The sequence below is a fragment of the Mustelus asterias genome, chromosome 14, assembly GCF_964213995.1.
Source record: "Mustelus asterias chromosome 14, sMusAst1.hap1.1, whole genome shotgun sequence".
Classification (NCBI taxonomy): Eukaryota; Metazoa; Chordata; class Chondrichthyes; order Carcharhiniformes; family Triakidae; genus Mustelus; species Mustelus asterias.
In genome coordinates this window covers 52865746-52889426 of record NC_135814.1, presented here as the reverse complement: position 1 = coordinate 52889426, position 23681 = coordinate 52865746, and the positions used below count along the sequence as shown (strand labels likewise).

Sequence of the window (23681 nt, the reverse complement as noted above, 5' to 3'; positions counted from 1 at the left end):
TTGAATCTGCTTGGTAGTGTTCAGAATGCTACTGTGATCACTTGACGGCTGCAGATCCGAACTTATCTGTGCTCACAACATACTCTTACTTAAATACCAGTAATCTTCAAACCGATTCAAGCCTGAATTTGACACAGCAGATTAAAGTCGGCAGATTTCACCCAGCAAGATATGCAAACCCTCTTTTTGTATTGGGTTTCAGATTCATCCATCATGGATATTTTGAAACATAAATGCTTTCTAGAAGAGATGTTGTTTTGGACTGTCAAATATGAATTTCCACAAAAAATGGTAACCTTTCTACTAAACATGCTGCCTGATCAGAACTATAAGGTATGTATATTGGATCTATGTATGTGTAAGGTTCAAATGATATTAACATAAACCAAATAGTAACTTATTTTAAGGCTTTTCCATTTTGGACAGGGACATTTAAGTTGTATTGTTTTAAAATAATCTTTGGTAACAACATAAAGTAAAAGAGATTTAATTTTGAAATGTTATCTTAATTTAATATGGAAGTTTTTACAAGAATATGTTCAAAATCCACTTGTACATCTGAGATGAGTTACATTGTTGGTTCCAGCAAGGCGATATCCTGTTTACATTATTTGTCTTGAACTGTTCATAGTAGTTGCATCCAGCAGAGCTCGTATCCCAACAATTAAAATTCGAATGTCTAGACAGCATGGGCTAAATTGTCTGCATACTTTCATTTAAACATAAACCACAACAAACCTTAAAAGTTCTATTTGATTTGATTTTCCTATGGTGTTGCACTCCCGGCTCTTTCAAAACAGTGTTGAAATGATGCCTCCTGGATCTGTCTCTTGAAGTCAAGTTAACACAGGAAATATAACACATCTGTGTTGTGATGTATGTGATACTATAGTTGCTTATGTTTCAGTGCAGTTATGCTGCAATAGTGGGCAATTTACAAGAAACAATTCTGAGAGACAGGATAAACTGCTACTTAGGCATGGACTGATCAGGGATACTCAGCATGGTTTTGTAAGGGAAAGATTAGGTCATTGTCTTACTAACTCAATAGAATTTTTTGGGGAAGTAATGAGATGGATTGATGAGGGTAGTGCAGTGGATATTGTCTGCATGGATTTCAGTAAGACATTTGACAAGGCCCCACGTGGCAAACTGGTCAAAAAAGTGAGATTTCATGAATATAGGGGAAGGTGGCAGGTTGGATTCAAAATTGACTCAGTGACAGGAAACAAAGAATAATGGTCGATGGATGTCTTTGGGAATGGAAAACAGTTTCCAGTGGTTCCACAAGGCTTGGTGTTGGGGCCTTTGTTATTTGTATATATTAATGATTTAAACTTAAATGTGGATGGAATGATTGGAAAATTTGTCAATGAAAATAAAATTGGCCGTTTGGTTGTTAGTGAAGAGGATAGCTGTCAACTCCAAAATAATATTATTGGTTTGGTTGATGGGCAGAGAAGTGGCAAATCAAATTCAATATGAAAAAGTGTGAGGGAATGCATTTGGGGAGGGCAAATAAAGCAAGGGAATACTTAATAAATGTGAAGATATTGAGAGGGTAGAGGAAGTGAGAGACATTGAGTGATGTCCACAGGTCCTTGAATGTGGCAGGACAGGTGGATAAATAGCATATGTAATACTTTATTTTATTGAATGAGGTATTGAATACAAAATCAAGGATGTAATGATGGAATTGCATAAAATGCTGGTTAGGCAACAGCTGGAATTTTGTGTGCAGTTTTGGTCACTACATTACAGGAAGGACATCACTCTGGAGAGAGTGCAGAAGAGATTTACAAGAATGTTGCCATGACTTGATAATTGCAGTTATGAGGAGAGATTGGATAGGCTAGGGTGTTTTCCTTGGAACAGAGGAGGTGAAGGGGCGACCCAACTGAGGTAAGCAAAATTGTGAGGGGCCTAGATAGTACAGGCAGAAAAGACCCATTGAAGGATTAGAGGGGACATGAAGAAAAGCTTTCTCACCCAGAGAGAGGGGGGCACCTGGAATTCACTCCCGATGTTTGTTCTTAAAGCTGAAACCCTCAACTCATTTAAAAGATACCTGATCTGCACCTGAAGTGCTGTAAACTGCAAGGCGATGGAAAATGGGATTAAAATGATGTCTAGTTTTTCTTTTCTCTTTTTTGTTTGGCGCTGACATGATGGGCTGAATGGGTCTTTCTGCACTGTAGTTTTTCTATGGTTTTAGTTCACCTCATGATGGTACCAAGTTCATAATGACATCAAGGCAAAGAGCTTTAATATCTTGGTTAGTTAATTAATATCTACAGTAACACAGAAGTTTGGGTGCCCTATATTTAACAATTACTGAATTAAAATTTATTTATATGGATTAATCTTGTTTTTTAAGTTACCTTTTGCTTTGCATATTTACCAACAAATTTTAATGAAATGGCAATAAGTAGTAGGAGACATATACCCTATGTTTCTGAACTGAGAAACTTCTATTTAGAAGTTTAGAAAACTAATATTTCAGCATATTTCTGTGGGTGATCTCCTTGGAGAAGTAAAAAAAATGGGACACTGGGGAAGAAATACTCTGGGAAAATCCTCTCCCAACCCTATCAGGCGATCAAATTGGGTTTAGAATATCTCAGACATGCTATTTGCTTACCATTTATATAATACAATGAAGTGTTGCAGTATTAATTTTTCCTGTTTTTTGCAGATAGCTTTTACGAAAACATTTGTTCAACATTATGCCTTCATTATGAAAACTCTGATTAAGAGCCATGAATCAGACACTATGTCCAATAGAATTGTTCATATTAGCGTTCAGTTATTTAGCAATGAAGAGTTGGCACGGCAGGTGACTGAAGAGTGTCAGCTCCTGGAAATAATGGTCACTGTGTTACTTTATATGATGGAAAGTTGCCTTATCAAGAGTGAGTTGCAAGGTGAGCTGAAATTCAATTCTATGACATGCTAATCCTTTTGAAATCTGTTTTTCTCGAGCTCCATTTATGCTTTGCATTAACAAATAAACCAAGTCTTGAACAGGCTTCCTAGTCTTTGTTTATCTTTAATTGGGTACAATGTAATTTTTTAATAAAATCTAGCTAATGCTAAAACATTGCTTTCAGGATTTTCAAAATTTTCTTGGTTTGTAGTTGTCATTTTGTGAAAAGAATACACTGAGTTTTTTGATATAGCTCTGAATCTACAGATGTGTTTTCATTTTGTAATATCGGTTTCTCACCGTTTAGACGAAGAAAACAATTTTCACGTTGTTGTAAACTGTGGCGAGCCGCTCTTAAAGAACAACACTTATTGGCCTTTGGTTAGCGATTTTATAAATATCCTTTCACACCAAAGTGTGGCAAAACGTTTCTTGGAAGATCAAGGCCTTCTCCAGATGTGGATGAATTTTGTTTCCTTCTTTCAAGGTAAGTTTATTTTCTCAGGATTACTTGTTTTCAGAGACTGCTATTTTTACTGACTGTCCAATAAACAGCACTTGGAACACTTTAGGTACTGCTTAAATAAAAATGGAATTGCCTCTTTCTATAGCCGATTGCTAAACCGCTTGTGAAATAGATTTTGGTTGAAGGATTTTTCTTTAGCATTCAGAGGCCATGAGATTTTTATTTAAATTTTGCCCTTGACCTCAAGCTATATGGTTGTCCCTTAATACTCTCTGAAATGGGCGGCACAGTAGTTAGCATTGCTGCCTCACAGCGCCAGGGACCCAAGTTTATTTCTGGCCTCAGGTAGCTCTCTGTGTGGAGTTTGCATGTTCTCCCCATTTCTACATGGGTTTCCTTCAAGTGCTTTGGTTTCCTCCCACAGTCCAAAGTTGTGCGAGTTAGGTTGATTGGCCATGCTATAATTGTCCCTTAGTGTCAGGAGATTAGCAGGCTAAATGCATGGTAAACAATTGTTAATTTATTCAGTCTGATGTGGGTCCTGCTAAATTTGAATGTGGACTAATTTGTTATCGGAGTAGTTTGGTCTTTTTGCAAAGAGGCTTTCCCTTTTAAATATCTTCTCTATCACATTTTGGCAGGAAACGATGCTATCAAAAGGCAGCATTAATTGATTATAGAATCCTACAATGCAGAAGGAGGCCATTCAGTTGTGTATTTGCTAGCAAGCTCAGCAAGGATGCCAATTGTTAAATGCTATTCAGTTTTGGTTGCCTGATGTTTTAATTTCTTGGGCTGTGTAGAGTAGTTTTTCAATTAAAATATTTTGTTTCTTTGTAAATTTTCTAATATAAAGAGCAGAGAAGTGACCTTCTGGCAACTACTGCTGGATTCCTTCTCATTATTTTACCCTTGGGGAAACTCGAGCTCTACTTGGTGAATCCCAATTAGTTGAGGTTCATAACTTGTTTGGCATTGGGATGTAACTGCATTCATTACAGATATAGTAGAAATGATGCTGCCTGAGATAAATGACTGGTGTGATCTGGAGTGTTCTCTTTCCCTTCAAATTGAAAGAAAACACGTACAATACTGCAAAAATTAGGGGTAGGTCAAATGATTGAACAACTTTTAGAAACGAACAGAAATGGCAGAAGCATTGAACTGGTATTCTGTATCAATCTTCGCTATGGAAGGCCCATAAATCATTCAAAAATAGTTGAAAATTCGAGAGGGAAAAGAAAGGGAGGAACTTACAAACATGATTACTGGGAAAATGTTACTGGGAAAACAATTGAGACTAAAGGATGACGGGTCCCCTGGACCTGTTGGCCTGCATCCTAGGCTCTTAAGGAAAGGTGGCGAATGTATTTGTTGTAATCTGCCCTGGATTCTGGAAAGATCCAGTGGATTTGAGACTGAACTATTTGCAATCTACTTAATAACTTAAGATGAAAGGATTGAATCTATGATAGCTGAATTTGCTGGTAACACAAAAATAGATAGAAAAAAAAGTTACAATGAGGTTAAAAAGAGTCTGCAAAGAGATTTAGATAAAGTGAGTGGGCAAAAATTTGGTAGTTGGAGTATGATGTGATAAATGTGAGGTTGCCCACTTTGGAAGTAAGAATAGAAAAGCAGAATATTATTTAAATGGAGAGTAACTGCAGAAATCAATGGTACAGAGAGATCTGTGAAGGCAAATGGAATGTTGGCCTTTATTGCAAAAGAAATAGAATATAGAAGTAGGGACGTATTGCTACAGTTGTACAGGGCCTTAGTGAGACCACACCTGGAGTACTTTGTACAGTGTTGGTCTCCTTGGCTAAGTTGGGAGATAACTGCATTGGAAGCAGTTCAGAGAAGGTTCTCTTGGCTGATTGCTGGCATGAAAGGGTTGTTTCTTGAGGAAAGGTGTGAGCGGGTAAACGCCAATGAATATGTGATCTTGTTGAAGTATTTAAGATTCTGAGAGGACTTGACGGGCAGGATGCTGGGAGGATGTTTCCTCTTATGGAGGAATCTAGAACTAGAGGGCACAGTTTGAAAATAAGGGGTCTCCTCTTTAAGGTGGAGATGAGGATTTATTTCTCAGAGGTTGGTAGACTTTAGAATTCTTTTCCTCAGAGAGCAGTGGAGGCAGGTTCATTGAATATATTGGTCAGATGGGCAGAACAGTGGAAAATGGAAATTAAACCTGAAAAGTGTGAGGTGATGCATTTTGGGAGGACTAACAAGGCAGGGGAATACACAATGAATGGTAGATTCTAGGAAATGCAGAGGACCAGTGGGACCTTGGGGTGCTTTCCAAAGATCCTTGAAGGCAGCAGGACAGGTAGGTAAGGTGGTTAAGAAGGCACATAGGATACTTGCTTTTATTAGTTGAGGCATAGAATATAAGAACAGGGAGGTTATGATAGAGCTGTATAAAATGCTCCTTAGGCCACAGTTAAAGTATTGTGTGTAGTTCTGGTCGCCACACTATAGGAAGGATGTGATTGCGCTAGAAAGGGTGCAGAGGAAATTCACCAGAATGTTGCCTGGGCTGGGGTGTTTCAGCTGTGAAGAAAGGCTGGGATAGTCTAGGATTGTTTTCCTTAGAGCAGAGAAGGCCAAGGGGGGACCTCATCGTGTACAAAATTATGAGGGATATAGATAGGTTAGGTAGGAAGGAACTTTCCCTTTAGAGGGATCAATAATTAGGGAGCATCGATTTAAAGTAAGGAGCAGAAGATTTACAATGAATTTCAGGAAAAACCTTTTCACTCAGAGGGTGGTACGAATCTTGAACTCACTGCCTGAAAGGCTGGTCGAGGTGGGAACCCTCAACATTTAAGAAGCATTTAGATAAGCACTTCAAATGGTGTAGTGTACAGGGCTATGGACCAAGTGCTGGAAAATGGGATTAGAATAGATAGGTGTTTAATGGCCAGCACAGGCATGATGGGCTGAATGGCCTCTTTCTGTGCTGTAAAATTCTATGACTCTTAAAGTTGTGTTGGATAGCTTTTTGATCAACAGAGGAGTCAAGGACTATGGAGGGCAGGCAAGAAAGTAGAGCTAAGGCCATAATCAGATCAGACATGAATGGCAGTGCAGGCTTGAGGGACCGAATGGCTTACTCCTATAATCTTACAATATTCTTTTCTTATGCACTTATCAAAACATATATAACACAAATTTATATACATTGTAAGAGAATCAGAACCAGAAAGTGTACAGAAAGTTTTCCTTTCCTCCTTTTGCAATTTAATTTGAACATGAACACTATCAGTGCTGGACAATAGAACCCATGTTCCACCTGTTACCAATATCAACATCAAACAGTCCAACATCAGCATTAGATTCAAAAACTTCCCCCTGATATGCCATAGCACCAATTTTAACTTGGAAGTTCATGCCTCAGTGTATGTTTGTGCCATGTTTATTTGCTGCTTAATTCATTTAATTCATGAGCAAGACTGATAGTTGGTGCTAGTTAGGAGTTTGCCTGTATCCCACCCTCACTGTGGTTTAGGTTGAGACCATCCAATCTCTTCGCAGAGTGCCTTTACAGCCAACAGAAAAATTAGCCTTTAATCCCATTAATCTGGACAGGATTCATTCAGGCGAAAAGGTAATATGCCAAATCCCTGCACTGAAACTTTTGGAAAACATCAAACCCCACTGCCAGAGAAGTGGTGAACTAGTTTTCAAACTTTGAAATCTGCAATTTGTTAATTATGCTAACGTGACTAGTTTATTTTCACATTTGAGTTTATTTAGATTGATGATAAAATTATGTTAATTGTCTCAAGCTTTTGTTTATTTAATTTTTCTAGGAATGAATTTAAACAAACGAGAATTAAACGAGCACGTAGAATTTGAGTCGCAAACGTACTATGCTGCATTTGCAGCAGAATTGGAAGCCTGTGCACAGCCAATGTGGGGACTTTTAACACATTGTAAAGTTAGGGTAAGATATTTCACATGCTGTGTTGTCAAGGCATATGAAATAACATGAACTACAAAAAATAATAAATGTTTGTGTCGGAAGGATTTAATAGTGTTTTATCAAATGATGGAACAGAACTGCATGCTAGTACCAATGATCAGATTTCTGGGCCTTGCCCCTTAATGTGCTTCCTTTACTTGAGTGTGAGAGTGATCATGATTTTGTTTTTAGATTGGATGATGAGTTGGATGAAGTTGAGCGCCACCATAGGTTTAGTAAAAAACTGAAAGAAAAGCATAAAATTCTGAGAATATATAGAGGATTCCTTCGTATTTGAAAGGACAGATTAACATTTAAGGCCTTGAGCCATTTTCAGAAGTTATAAAACAGGTCCTTTAATAGATCTGAACAAAATGGGAGAGAAAAATAGGTAAATGCCAAGGATTAGGTACAATGAAGCAGATTGCAAAAGAATATTTAATGGGCTTGATAATTTTCAAATAAATGTATAAAGCTGGAAAGAAGTATAAAAACATGAATTAGAAAGAAGGATTTAAGGCACACTGTGAAAAGATATTGAGGGCAATTTTCCCGGGAGACATCAGTAGAGGCCATTTAACAGGCTCCCCGCTGGACACCACGGCCTCCATGCATCTCCGGGGCCCGGCTTTCCAGTGGTGGTGGGGGGAGGGGGAGTTGGGACTAACCCGGAGATGTCCGGGAGGCCAGCGATCGTTTGGGGGGGGGGGGGCTTTGCAAGCCAGCAATTGGTGGTTGCTGTGCTGGTCAGCAATCGGGAGGCGGGCAGTGCGGGGCTACTGTGCATGCGGTGATCTCGGCTATGACAGATTGGCGCATGCACAGTGGTCTGCTCAGCGCTATGCTACCGGCCTCTCCAGTGGAATAGGCCCCGCCCCTGGATTTTCAGCGTGAATCTCCCTGTGGCACTCTGCAGTGCACAGAATGTAGGAGATTCAATTTGAAAATTCCACTGAAAAAAACAGCGAGAGTTACTCCAGTTTTTACGTGAATTCGGCACTTAGAATTATTTTGGGAGAATCCCGCCATTAAAGGCCAAAAGGGGCACGACAATAGCTTAGAAATGCATTCACATGATATGGGCTGATACCCAAAAGTACTTGGGCAAATATGGAGTCAGATTGCAGATCAGCCATGATCTCATTCAATGATGGAACAGGCATGAGAGGCTAAATGGCCTTCTGTTCCTAGCAATAAAGACTTTTTGAGGTGCTATCATGCTAAGGGGGAAGAGGATATGGGAAGCTTTACATAATTGTCCACCTTGATTTGCAAAAGGGCTTCCATAAATTTCTGTTATAAGCTGTTGTGGCTGATACAGCATGGATATCTATATAGACCTTTAGTTTATAGACCTCTATAGAGGTCTATAAAATCATGAGGGGCACAGATCAGCTAGATAGTCAATATCTTTTTCCAAAGGTCGGTGAGTCTAAAACTAGAGGGCATAGGTTTAAGGTGAGCAGGGAGAGATACAAAAGTGTCCAGAGGGGCAATTTTTTCACACAGAGGGTGGTGAGTGTTTGGAACAAGCTGCCAGAGGTAGTAGTAGATGCGGGTACAATGTTGTCTTTTAAAAAACATTTAGACAGTTACATGGGTAAGATGGGTATAGAGGGATATGGGCCAAATGCGAGCAATTGGGATTAGTTTAGGGGTTTAAAACAAAAGGGCGGCATGGACAAGTTGGGCCGAAGGGCCTGTTTCCATGCTGTAAAGCTCTTTGACTCTATGACACTTAGTAACTGGCTAAAAGGAAGGGTACAAAGAATAGTTTTAAAAGGACCTGGTTCACAGGAGGGACAACAGTTAATTAGGTGCTGAAGATCCTCATTTGCTGAGAAATACATGAATGACCAGTCAAGGTAGTTAAAGTCATAGAAAACATCAAAGTAAAGGAGATGGTGTTAGATTTTGACACTTCAAAATCCAAATCCAAAGATTTTGAAACTGGTTGATCAGTGACATAAATTTTAATATGGACGGATTAAAGATGCTGCATACTTGAAAGGTGTAATCCATGGATGTGTTAAAAGTTTCCAAGGAGGAAGTTGAAAAAGATTTATAACTGTTGGTCATGTCTGAGGCAGTGCAAAGTTTCAATAAACAGTTATATTTGCAAAATGAGTTCAGTACTGAATCTTGACAAGGACCTGGTCAGGTCACACCTTTGGAAGTACAGTTCTGGTCTCCATGACATAAAGAGGCAGTCCAAGTTCTAGAGACAAGTGCATATGAGTCTGATGTGAGGGCATTTGAGGGAAGAGCTTTGAGCAATGATAAGATAAGACTCTTGAACCTTGAAAATGTGTGTTTGAGGTAAGATATGTAACAGGATGGGGAAAATAAAATCTGGAACAATATTTTTAGATAGCAGGGCAGCAAGTGGAAAAGTTAGTTTCAGGGCTAAGAAAGGCAATTTTAAGACGGATTATAGGAAGTAGTTTTTATACTGATGATGAGCAACAATGGAAATTAGTTGCCAAAAAGAATGTTTTGAGAACTGAACTTTGACTCATTTAATAAACAATTGGACACTACAATGAGAGGGTAGTAGAATTAATATTCTGCAAAGATAGATATACATGTATAAATGAGAGCCAGGGATCCTGAGCTCTGGATGATGATTTGGGAAGTGGAAAATGGTCACTCGTATCTACCACAGTTGCATTAGAACGAGCCCAGGGAGGGGGAGGTTGAAGTTACAATGGGTCTCAAAACAAACCAGAAGGGGATTGGAACATTTACTTGATTTCTTGATGCAATCTTTCAGTTACCTTATCTTTCCAATTTGGAGGATGAGTGGCATTGAGCAACCTACAAGGTGCTGTAAGAATTAGGAAACTCGTTGTTAAGGGTGAAATGAAGAAGTGATTGGTAACTAAGCAAATGCTAGTTTATTACCATTGTTATTGCTGAATGCTTAGATTGACATTCAAAAATCTTGTAAACTTACTGGGATTATTTTGTGAATTTCTTTGTAGGAAACACAAGAATACACCAGAACAGTGGTCAGATACTGTCTGGACGCATTGCAGGATTGGTTTGATGCCATCAATTTTGTTGATGAGGTACTGATGAAATAGAGCAATATGTCTGCAAATTAGATTAAATCTTTATATTTATCAATTTTGTTAATTAGAATTAATGTATATGTAACTAAATAAGTAAACTGCAATGGAGTAATTTAACAATGGACTCCCCTGAATTGTGAGAGTTTTTTAATAAATAAATTAAAAGTACAACAGTAATTAACTTATTTGGAGATTTGTTTAAAAAATACATTTTTCTCAAGTATGTGGCAGTATGCTATTCCATGTCTCCAGGTTTGGAAGGAAATCACTCAGTTGGCGTCATCTGTGAACTTTACCAGGGTTTAGCTCTTAAAGGACTACTATTGGTTGGCATTAATTTGATCTTTTGAGGAGGCATCCGCACTTGAAATCATTAGTTCTCATTAGGTTGATGTTGATCCTTGGTTGATGTTTTCATGCGCATTTTCTTATTCTCATCAAAAACTGGAATAACTGAATGAGTTCCAAATCTCCAACTAGTTTGTACTCAGCTGTTTAGTATCATGGCAGCACTGAGGGGGAGATTTTGGAATGGTGTATAGCAAAGGTCTAAAGTGAAGGAAAAGTGTATCAATTTTTCCTGTATTAAAAATGATGGAATCCCATAAGAAGGATTTTTTCTTTCCGGTGGTGGGCATGTCATATGAGTGCATAATAATCAAAGGCCCTCCTCTCCACCCAAGATCTTTAGCAAGTAGCTATCCTTAATCCTTAGCTAATTACTTGATGAATGGCAGGGCATGAGCTACTTACTGAGATTAACACACATACATGTTTTACTTAATGCAAGTGTCAATCGTCCTGAGCTAATCATGAGTAAAATTGGCAAAGACAACTCTTCTCAGACATTCTCCAAGCAGACAGATTATAGAATCTTGAGAGGAACTGCTCACTGTTGATCTGGTAAGAATCTATATCAGAACCCTGGTATATTGGTAGTTGGATGTGTAACAAAATGTTATATAAAACCTCTTGTTTCCATCCTAATGAATTGAATTTTCTGGCACACTGATTTCCAGCATTCTACTGGCATAGAGCAGGACCAGAAAAATATGGCATGCAGTAGATTTTCTAATTTTCCTTCCACCAACATGCAGTCTTCACTTTTACTGAGGATTGTTCTTTTTTGGAATGGTGTACTTAATTGAGTGAAGAGTTCTGCGTCAATACCTCCTCCTTATACTATCCCCATATGCCTTGATGGCACTAGTATTTAGAAATACATCGATCTCTGTCTTGAACACAATGGCTGAGCTTGCAAAGCCCTCTGGGGTAGAAAATTCCAAGGGTTCGCTACTCTAAATGAAGGAATGCCTCCTCATTTAAAACCTAAATGGCTTGCCCCTTATTCTGAGACTGTCTCCTGGTTCTAGATCCCTCAGCTAGAGGAAACTTCCTTCCTAAATCAACCCTGTCATGCCCTTTGAAAATTTTGTAATTTTTAATAAGATCACCTCTCATTCTTCTAAACTCTGGAGAATACAGGCCTTGTCATCTCAATCTCTTCGCACTAGACAGTCCTGCCATCCCAGAGTGTGTCAGGTGAACCTCCGCTGCACCCACTCTTTGGTAAATATTCCTTCCTTAGGAGAGGGGACTAAAACTGCACACAATATTCCGGACGTGATCTAACTGAGATTTTGTACAATTCAAGCAAGGTATCTTTACTCCTACATTTAGATCCTCTTGCAATAAAGGCCAACATACCTTCCAAATTGCTTTTTGTACCTGCATGTTAGCTTTCAGTGACTCATGAGCAAGGACATCCAGGTCCATTTTAACATCAGCACTTCCCAATCTCTCACCATTTAAGAAATACTCTGTATCTACGTTCCTCTTACCAAAGTGGATAACCTCACACTGAATCCATATTATATTCCATCTGCCATATTCTTGCCCACTCACTAAGCCTGTCCAAATCCCCTTGGAACCTCTGTGCATTCTCCTCTCAACTTGCATTCCTACCTAGTTTTCTGTAAACTTGGAGTTATTACATTTAGTCCCCACATCCAAATCATTGATATAGATTGTGAACAGATGGAGCCAAAATACTGATCTTTGCGGTACCTCACTGGTCACAGCCTGCAACCTTAGAATGACCCATTTTTTCCTATTTTTTGTTTTTTGTCTGCTAATCAATCCTCAGTCCATGCCAGAATATTGCTCCCTCTGCCATGTACTCTAATTTTGTTTCCTTCATTGTCGGACCTTATCGAAAGCGTTCTGAAAATCTAAATACACCACATCCGCTGCTTCCCCCTTATCTGTTGTGCTATTGTGCTAGTAACGTCCTCAAAAAAGCCAACAGAGGTGTCAAAAATGATTCACTTTCACTGGAAACTATCAACTTTCAGTCCCATTATAAAAAAATGTAGTATTGGAGAAATTACTAATACTAACATCCTTCATGAAGCTCCTCATTCTCAGGCCCTTGGTTTGTTATTATTTCTTGACGGTCTCTTGTACTGTCCTCTGTGAAGATAGACACAAATTAATTTCTTAGTTTCTCTGCCATTTCCCTGTACTCCAATATAAATTCTTCTGTCTTTAGACCTACATTTGTAGTGAAAAATGTAGCGGACTGTTACAGAGTGTCATTTTGAGTACAGAGTGTTCTTATTGTATTATTAGCATCTGTAGGGGGTTCTGAGCATATGCGGGCTTTTCAGTCTGCAAGAGGGTGACCTGTAATGTAGGCAAGACCTGTTTTATTAGTGCTCCTGTTTTCATACATGTTACTGTTACTACTGTTCTGCTGAGTTACTGTTATTGTTAAACTTCATTGTTTATTTATATAAAGAAGTTCTTTCCTTTAAACCATTTATTTGACTACCTTATTTGTGGTCTCAAGTCACATCTTTTGGTGACGAGGAGCAAACAGCAAAAAAAGGAAATTAAGTTTTTTGACGTTCAGTGTGACAACACAGGGTTGCATACAGTGAGCAGCTATATCCTGTTTATGGTTTATTCGACAGAATTTTGAGTTAGCAGCACCATGGCTATGTTCAGGGTAGTCGATGAGTTCGCTGAGAGAAGCGAGGACTGGACTGAATACGTGGATAGGTTGCAGCATTTCTTTTTAACAAAGGGAATAGAAGATGAGGCAAGGCAAAGCAATGCACAATGTAGGGCGAAGACTTATAAGTTGATGAGGAACCTGGCCACGCCACAAGCCAGGGGGGATTTCATTTGTGGATTTAGTTGCTCTGTTCCAGAATTACCATAACCCAGAGCCCTCAGTGATAGTTCAAAGTTTCGAATTTCATAGCCATTTTCAAAAGGCAGGTCAATCAGTCGCTAACTTTGTGGCAGAATTATGTCAGCTTTCAGTAAAGGGAAGGGCTGTGGATGTAGTTTATATGGACTTAGTAAGGCATTTGACAAGATTCCACATGGCAGACTGGTACAAAAACTAAAATCACATGGGATTCGGGGTGGATTGGCTGGATGGATACAAAACTGGCTTAGTTATAGAATCAGTAACCCCCACAGCTTGCCTCCTGGACTTGCAGAATCTCACTGGCTGTCCTGTCTGGAGACAATACACATCTCTTTAATCTGTGCTTAATGCTCCCTCCACTCACATTGTCTGTATCTTTAAGACCTGGTTGGCTGTAGAGATTCGCATTCTAAGCAGTGTTCTGTAACTTGATTTTGTATCTCTGTGCCCGATTTGAGAGCAGATTTCCACTCCATCTGACGAAGGAGCAGCGCTCCGAAAGCTAATGGCATTTGCTACCAAATAAACCTGTGGGACTTTAACCTGGTGTTGTTAAAACTCTTAGTTATAGAAGACAGAGAGTAGCGGTGGAAGGGTGTTTTTCAGAATGAGATCTGTAGCTAGTGGTGTTCAGCAGGTGGTGCTGCGCCCTCTGTTGTTTATAGTATATAGAAATGATCTGGAGGAAAATGTGGGTGGTCTGATTTATAAGTTTGCGGATGACACGAAGATTGGTCTAGTTGCTGATAGCCAGGGATTGTCAGAGGACACAACAGGATATAGATAGATTGGAGACTTGGGCACAGAAATGGCAGATGAAGTTTATCCGTCAAATGCAAGGTGATGCATTTTGGAGGATCAAATTTAGGTGTGAATTATACTGTAAATGGCGTGCAGGTCCACAGTTCCCCAAAAGTATCAACACTGGTGGCCAAGGTGATTAAGAAGGCAAATGTATGCTTGTCTTCATTGGCTAGAACATTGAGTACAAGAATTGGGAAATTATGTTCCAGTATCTAAAACCTTGGTTAGGTCGCATTTGGAATATTGTGAACAGTTCTGGTCACCACACTACCAGAAGGACGTGGAAGCTTTGGAGAGAGTGCAAAGAAGATTCACTGGGATGTTGCCTGGTCTTGGGGGGTTCGCTATGAGGAGCGGTTGAATAAACTAGGATTGCTTTCACTGGAAAGACGGAGGCTGAGGGGAGACCAGATAGAGGTCTAAAAGATTATGAGAGGCAAAGACACGATGAATAGTCGGAGGCTTTTTCCCAGGATGGAAGTGTCAATTACAAGGGGACACAGGTTCAAGGTTCAAGGTAAGAGGGGGGATGTGTGGGGGAGGTTTTTCGTGCAGAGAGTGGTGGGTACCTGGAAGCACTGCCAGAGGAGGGGTGGAAACAGGCACATTAGCAACTTCTACGAGGCATCTGGATGAGTATATGAATAGGGAGGGATTAGAGGGATACAGCCTGAGTAAGGGCAGAAGGTGTTTCTTTTTAGGTTAGATAGAGCTTCATGATCGCCTTGAGCTTGGAGGGCTGAAGAGTCTGTTCCTTTACTGTACTTTTCTTTGTTCTTAACACTGCGATTTTCAGTCTTAGAAGATATGCTCGGAGAAAGGCTGCTCTGTAACAAAAACAAAGACAGCATTCAGTGGTGGTGTTGGGGATGCCACACTGACATTTAAGAAGGCTCTGGAAATTTGGTGGGCCATGGAAATGGCTGACAATAATGCTGAAGATATTCAGAAAGCTAATGTTGGTGCCCAGGTGAGAGCGCTGCATCAAATGAAGAATGAGCAAAACGGTGAAAGCAGTGGAGTGTTTCAGGTGTGGTGGACCACACAATTGAAATCATTGCAAATTTATGGATGCTGTTTGTCACTGGTGCAACAAAAAAAGACATTGAGTGAAGAAATGCTGGGTTGTAAGCAAGGTGAAGGCTGAGCAAGAAATTTTAACTTCGAAGAAGCTTCAAGTAGCTGCGCTTAATCTAAACAGCTCAAAATAGGCAGAGGAGCAAATGTGAATGAGGCACAAGCAGAGCTTATTTTTACTACTGTTAATGGTCGGTGGTAAGCAAATCAAGATGGAGGTGGACACAGGAGCCTTCATGTCCATAATTAGTGAAGAGACCTACAAGTCGACGTGGGACACCAGCCCTTACTCCGGCAGAGTCCATACCTTTGCTTGGGACGTTGGAAGTCCATAATGAGTACAATAGCCAAGAAGCAAGGGCACGCCTCCTTGTCAAATGGAAAGGGCTGAGTTTACTAGGGTGTGACTGGCTCAGCAAAATTCCATCCTAGTTGGGTGAGATCAAGCACACAAGGATGACCGAGGATGTTGCCAGGAGGTATCTGGATGTGTTCAAGAATGAACTGGGTACATTGCGTGATACTACTGTGAAGTTGTACATCGAACCTCAGGCTACTGCTTGCTTTTTCAAAATGTGGAGATGCCGGCGTTGGACTGGGGTAAACACAGTAAGAGTTTTAATAACACCAGGTTAAAGTCCAACAGGTTTATTTGGTAGCAAATGCCATTAGCTTTCGCAGCCCTGCTCCTTCGTCAGATGGCAGATACCCACTCCATCTGACGAAGGAGCAGGACTTCGAAAGCTAATGGCATTTGCTACCAAATAAACCTGTTGGACTTTAACCTGGTGTTGTTAAAACTCTTACTGTGCTTTTTCAAACCCAGGACAGTGCCCTATGCCATGAGATGGAAAGTGGAAGAGGAGTTGGAATGGCTGCAAAGGCTTGGAATCATTGAGCCGATTCAGTTTTGTTGTTGGGCAGCTTCAATCGCTCCCGTCATTAAAAATGACGGCATGATGTGCACGTCTGGTGACTACAAGTTCACCATTAACCAGGTTTCCAAGTTATATTCTTATCTATTACCTCAGGTGGAAGATTTGTTTTTGACTCTTGCAGGAGGCAAGATGTTTTCAAGACTAGACACGAGACAGGCATATTAACAATTCTTGCTAGGGGAAGATTCAAAACAGTACGTGACCATCAACATACATAAAGGGTTGTTTGAGCAGAATCGCTTGGTTTTTGGTGTATCCTCCAATCCGATCTTTCAAAGGATGATGAACAACCTGTTGTAAGACATTCCTCAGGTTGAAGTCTACTTGGATGACATCTTGATTACGGGGAAGACTGAGGCGGAGCACCTCAGCAATCTGGATCTCTTTAAAAAGGTTTTCAAATGCAAGACTGTGTCTGAAGAGAAGCAAGTGCAATTTCCAGGCACAAAGCATAGTGTACCTAGGCCACAGAATCACTGCACAATGTTTATCTCGTGTCGAGGTGAAAATTAGAGCCATTAAGGAAGCTCCAGAGTTCAGGAATGTGGCCGAGCTCAGGTCATGTTCAGGCTTCTAAACTATTATGGAAAGGTTTGGTCAGAACTGTCTACAGTGTTGGCTGCACTGTACCTACTTCTGCAGAAAAAAACAAATGAAAGTGGGAGTCTGCACAGAAGGCGGCTTTCAAAGATGTTAAAGCGCTGCTGCAATCGGCTAATCTGCTCGTCCATTTTAATGCAGACAGGCAATCCCTTGCCCCATGGTATGGGGGTGGTATTTCCTCATTTAATGGAGGATGCATCTGGGACACTGACACAGGCTGAAAAGAATATTCGCAGTTGGACAAAGAGGATCTATCGTTTTTGCAGTGAAAAGATTCAATCAGTATTTTTATAGTCATCCGTTCACCTTATGTATCGACCCCAAGCCATTGGTGAGCCTTTTCAGTGAACCAAAATATATTCCTCCCATGGCCTCTGCAGGAAGATAGCATTGGACACTTACATTGTCAGCTTATCAGTACAATATCATGTTTAGAGCAGGGAAAAACAACACAAAGCGAATGCGTTGAATCGTCTCTACTGGATTTGCTATCCAAAGTATTGTGTCCTCCCAAGACAATTTTCTTACTTGAGAGACTTGCACATTCTCCAGTAAGTACGAAGCAGATTAAGCAGTGGACAGGCAGAGATCCTATTCTGTCCCAAGTTAAAAGATTTCTGATGCAAGGCTAGTGAACTATTTTGAAAGATAATGAGTTGAAATCTTATAGGGATGAGTTAAGTGTGCAAGATGGATGCATGCTGTGGTGGCCAAAAATGCTCGTTCTGTCCCCCGATCGTTCACAGGCCATGGATGAAATTCATGAGGCTCATCCAGGTGCTTCTAGAATGAAAAGTCCAGCCAGACTGTATGTTTGGAGGCTTAATATAAATCTGGACTTGGAAGACAAGGTGAAATCCAAAATCCTGTTTGGCATGCCAGATAAACCAGAAGATGGCGCCACCAGAACCACATCATCCTTGGGAGTGGCCTGATAGGCTTTGGTTCAGACTGCATGTGGACTTTGCTGGATAATACATGAACCACGTGTTTTTGGTTGTCATAGATGCACATATCATGAGTATTATTACAGCACCTGTGACAATTGAGAAGCTACATTAAATTTTTGCAACTCAAGGTCTATAAGATTCACTTGTTTTGGATAACGGCACTACATTTACAAGTGAGTTAGGAGGCAAGAATTCATGCAAAAGAATGGTATACGCCATGTGCATGCTGCACCGTTTCATCTGGCTTCAAATGGTTTGGCAGAGTGAGTTATTCAAACTCTGAAGGAGGAATTGAAGAGGATGGCAGGTGATACTTTGAATACAAAGCTGTTAGGATTTTTATTCAAGTATAATATCATGCCACTATCCTCAACCGGGCTCATTCCAATGGAATTGTTAAGTAGAAGGCCAAAGTCTCATCTGGATCTGTTTCATCCTGATCTCAGAGCAAAAGTGAGCAGGAGACAAGAGAGGCAAAAGAAGGGACGAGACGACCATGCCAAATCTCCCCATTCCCATTCCCGGCTTCACCAGCAGCCCCCACAAAACCCCAGTCTGGTCCTGCCCCCTCAGGTCTTGCCCTGTTGGCAAGTCTGAAATGTTGAAAATACCTGGACATGCAGCATTTGTGGAGTTAACCTTTCAAGTCTGTGACCTTTCATCAGAATTGGAAAATGTTAGAAATTTAATAGGTTTTGAGCAAGTGAAAGGGAGGAGGGTGGGAAGAAGAACAAAAGGGAAGGTCTCTGATAGAATGGAGGACAGGAAAGATTTAATCACAAAAGGTTTTATGGTTCAAAGCCCAAGCAAGTGATAAACAGGACAAGTAAATGAACAAAGTTGACCGTATGTCAACTTTGAATGTCTTGTTGAAGTTGTACAAGACATTGGTAAGGCCAGACTTGGAATACTGTGTGCAATTCTGGTCTCCCTATTATAGAAAGGATATTATTAAACTAGAAAGAGTGCAGAAAAGATTTACTAGGATGCTACCGGGACTTGATGGATTGAGTTATAAGGAGAGGCTGGATAGACTGGGACTTTTTTCTCTGGAGCGTAGGAGGCTGAGGGGTGACCTTATAGAGGTCTATAAAATAATGAGGAGCATAGATCAGTGAGATAGTCAATATTTTTTTCCAAAGGTAGGGGACTCTAAAACTAGGGGGCATAGGTTTAAGGTGAGAGGGGAGAGATACAAAAGTGTCCAGAGGGGCAATTATTTCACACACAGGGTGGTGAGTGTTTGGAACAAGCTGCCAGAGGTAGTAGTAGAGGCGGGTACAATTTTGTCTTTTAAAAAGCATTTAGATAGTTACATGGGTACAATGGATATAGAGGGATATGGGCCAAATGTGGGCAATTGGGATTAGCTTAGGGGTTTTAAAAACAAGGGTGGCATGGACAATGGGCCGAAGGGCCTGTTCCCATGCTGTAAAGCTCTATGACTCTAAAGGATGTGTCCCAAGGAGGTGTGAATGGCAGGATTTTGAACAATGCCATTTGAAAGCAAAGTCAAGGATATAGAGAAATTAAAGAAAAAAATAAAGCAGTGAAGGAAAATGAAAGAAAATGCAGGTTGAAGAAATGGTCTAAAACTGTTGAGTCCGGAAGACTTGATTAATCTGACTCGCAGTGGTCTGGTGCTTTTGCCATTCAGTGAATCATATATGTGGTTCAGTACTTGAAATTGGACAAATGTAAAAGGTGGAACAAATATTTTCATGACTGTCCAGTGTCAATCTGGAGCCAGACAACAGACATGATGTGAGGTCTATGGTCATTATTTCCATTGCAGTTACTTTTATAGTTGGGCTTGTTTGTCTTGGAGAGCTAGTTTATTTTATTTTAGCCTGAATCTTGCATGATGGAACTTGCATTAATAAATGCAAACATCAGTTTTTTTATAAACTGCTGGAAGGTAGGTGCCTGAATTATGATGCCTTGACTTCATGAAAAGGGACGTCCCATTCGTAAGTCTTAAGGTACCAGATTGTTCAGTTGTTTGTACCAGTACAATCCTGTTTTAAATCTATGGCCTCCATAGATTTTCAGTGAAGGTCAAAGAGCTCTTAACTGCTCCTATTGATAAAGAGGGTAGCATGGATGATAAAAAGCAGTTATTTTTAAAATGTTAACTGCAGCAGTATGTTTTTCCACCAAAATGCAGTCTGTCATACATATATTTTGGCACAAATATGATATTTGTTTCACCCAATTTGAGACTTTAAAGATTGAATTAAAAAATGCCAAATTCCGATGTCTAAGAACACACAAAACTGATTCAGTCGTGTAATTCCTTCACCTGACAACATCCATTCATTCCCACGATAATGTGCAGATTGAAGCTTTGTCGAATGATGCTGTGGAACACACAACTAACAAATCCATCAAGACAGTCTGGATGCCCTGTAAAAGCCTTATCAGTGTATACTTGTGGTCAGTTCTAATCCGTTTTTTGCACCCTGATTGAAACATGTAAAAGATTGATATACTGTTCACTATTTTCTCTTACTGTGATGGCACAGCCCAGATCAGGAACTCGTCAGGTCGGAGACTCATGGATGCAAATCTGCATCCTACCACTCTGTGGCAGATCGCTGTCCAAAAGACAATCTTATTAATGTCCTGGATTGTGCATGTCCTGATGTTTTAATGCAACAGTTGGGATATAATCCTATTGCTAGATTATGCATTTTGAGCAAAAACATTTGGGTCTGACATATACAGTTCTGTCTTGCATGAATTTGTTTTCAGTTTAATATGTCTATTTGTTGTTGCAGTTTATAATAAATTGAATAGTATTTTGTAATATTAGGAACTATATTTTCAAGTGTTATAAGTAAACTTTATGGTATTGCAGCATAGGAGCTTCAGATTGGTTTCTTATTCTTTGTTTTTTTTTATTCTAGCCTGCTCCTAACCAGGTTACATTTCACTTGCCTCTTCATCGCTACTATGCTATGTTTCTGAGCAAGGTAATGCCATATTCATTTTAATATGTCAATTTTTCTAAATTAACAGTTTTTAACAATGTAGAAGTTGTTTCACGCGTTCAGAAGTGGGTATGATGATAATCCAAATGTTCTCACCAAAATTTGCTTGTGTTGTAATCTGGCAAAATTCATCACTTGACCATTGTAGAATCTGCCCAATTTTCTATCTCCTAGGTAAGTTGGTGACACAATCAGTTAATGGAAACAAGTGGCCGTTTACAATCCAGTAAAATCTTGCTGAGTCGAATCCCAGGGTATCTGCCCACAAATTTGTGCTACGTGCAACCTCATGATAGCCAAACAGGCCCCGTTCCCCCATAAATGCATCTCTATGTAACCTGGTATTCCTTGAAATGTGGCCCCAAATCGAAAATGACAGATTTAAATGGAATATGAAAACACACTAAAGGGGTAAGTGTGTGAAAAAGTCTATTCAATTTGTTCACACCTTAACAACGGTCTGACTTTGTCAAAGGCTGGAGCTTTACATTGAAGAATGTCCAGAAAGCCCCATAATCTTTCTCTGCTTAGTGCACTGTCTTCAGATAGCAGTAGTGCACAATACAATCCACCATGTTTGCCAATGCAGTCAAACATGTTTTTGGTGTTTTTATGCTGCAGTACGAAACACCAAAGCATCTCTACAGCCTTTTGTGCCATTGGACAGGGGAACAGGTGAGCAGGCAGGCATTCATCAGGTTTAAGTTTATTTATTAGTGTCACAAGTAGGCTTACATTAACACCGCTATGAAGTTACTGTGAAAATCCCCTAATCGCCACGTTCTGGTGCCTGTTCGGGTACACTGAGGGAGAATTTAGCATGGCCAATGCACCTAACCAGCACATCTTTAAGACTGGGAGGAAACTGGAGCACCTGGAGGAAACCCACGCAGACACGGGAAGAACGTGCAGACTCCACACAGACAGTGACCCAAAACGGAACCAAACCGAAGTCCCTGGCACTGTGAGGCAGCAGTGCGAACCACTGTGCACCGTATTGTCAGCTTTCTCTGCTCCTCTGCTGAAAATGTACTTTTACGATGTCATCATCTGTTAATTCTGTCATGCAGCGTACAGTATCATTCACCTCTCGAAAGTTTCCATGCTGGTCTCAGCTAAAATTTCCATGCTGGCTTCCTGCAGGCGAGAAAAATGTGTCTTGCTGTCTGGTTAGTTGGCGTCACCATGCTTTTCCACGTTCTTACCATCTTGTGCACTTTTAATCTGTTTGAACTCAGTGTGTTGGAAGTAGTTGCCAATTGTGACTTCTGTCGCCATTTTACAAGTCTTCATCATGAGCATGACCTCAAGAACAGTTGGATCGTACTCCTGCTTTTTATTGATGGCCTCGATAACTTGAGAGATCAGCTGCTGACAGTAGTGGGTTTTCAGGTTGCTAATCAACCCCGTCTATTATGTCCTTCCAAAGTGGTCTGAGCCTGAAGAAATTTGATTTGATTTATTATTGTCACATGTATACAGTGAAAAGTATTGTTTCTTGCATGCTATACAAGCATACCATACATGGGGAAGGAAAGGAGAGAGTGCAGATTGTAGTGTTACAGTTACAGGACAAGGATGGCAGGTGCTCTGAAACACCAGCTCCAAGTTCCCTTCCAAAACACAAATCTTAGTATCTTGGACATGTATTGCATTTTCTTCATTATCATTGAGTCAAAATCGTAGAACTTACTACCTAATGTGGGAGGTTCTTCATCACATAGACTGCAGAAGGCCAAGATGGCAGCTCATAGCCACCATCTCAAGGGCAGCTAGGCATAAACAATAAATGCTGGGCTTGTCAGTGATGTCCACATTCCAGAAATTCAATAAAAACTCTCCTCAAATGCAGTATAATCAGTGCTAAGATATTAAGTAACTGTATAAGGCATATGTTTACCACTGCTAATGTAGGCCAATAGAATTTTGTCTTTTAAATAGTTGCTGTGTACTGGTTTAATAGTTTGAATAAATTTACAAACAAATCTTAAAAGATATCACTGCAGCAGAAGATACTTTGATTATTCTATAATTTGTCAAATAAATGCAAAGTTAATTGCAAAGTAAATAATCGATTTAGGAATATGTGAACTTATCCACAAATATTACATTTCTATAATATGTATTTTGATGTTTTGACCACTTTACAGGCTATCAGATGTCAGCAATTGGATCTTGATTCACTTTTGCCAGATCAAGAGATGCTAATGAAAATGATGGTTCATCCACTTCAAATCCAGGTATTTCATTTCTCTTGTGTTTTTGGAGCTGTTGGTGTTATGGCACTTGTTTCCACCAAGTTCAGTCTCCATAGTACGCCTCCTGCAAGTGTAACGCTTCTTGCTGATTACATTTCTGGTCATGGTTTTCGTTCGAGTGAAATTATTTGCACGGTTAAGAACTTAAGAACTAGGAGCAGGAGTCGGCCATCTGGCCCCTCGAGCCTGCTCCGTCACTCAATAAGATCATGGCTGATCTTTTTGTGGACTCAGCTCCACTTACCCGTCCGTTTGTTGTAGAATTAAAACTCAACATATGAAGAGGTAAATTCCTTTTAACAAGAACGCTTATAAAAAGTACCAATTCTGAATAACCAATCAGGAAAACGTAAATTGCAGAATAAAGACCAATCAAAAAATACTCTCTTGTATGGCATT

General features: G+C 40.0%; 1 protein-coding gene across 4 annotated transcripts in view; it reads left to right on the top strand.

The window, feature by feature from the left end:
* Positions 1 to 23681, top strand: part of ubr3 (ubiquitin protein ligase E3 component n-recognin 3) — a 325538-nt gene that overhangs the window by 58723 nt on the left and 243134 nt on the right. For all 4 annotated transcript variants that reach the window (XM_078228378.1, XM_078228377.1, XM_078228376.1 and 1 more), the window contains exons 6-12: positions 203 to 333; positions 2696 to 2924; positions 3234 to 3413; positions 7214 to 7347; positions 10350 to 10436; positions 20941 to 21006; positions 23175 to 23264. In XM_078228378.1, the coding sequence (XP_078084504.1) occupies positions 203 to 333; positions 2696 to 2924; positions 3234 to 3413; positions 7214 to 7347; positions 10350 to 10436; positions 20941 to 21006; positions 23175 to 23264 (917 nt within the window). The remainder of the gene's footprint in view (positions 1 to 202; positions 334 to 2695; positions 2925 to 3233; positions 3414 to 7213; positions 7348 to 10349; positions 10437 to 20940; positions 21007 to 23174; positions 23265 to 23681) is intronic.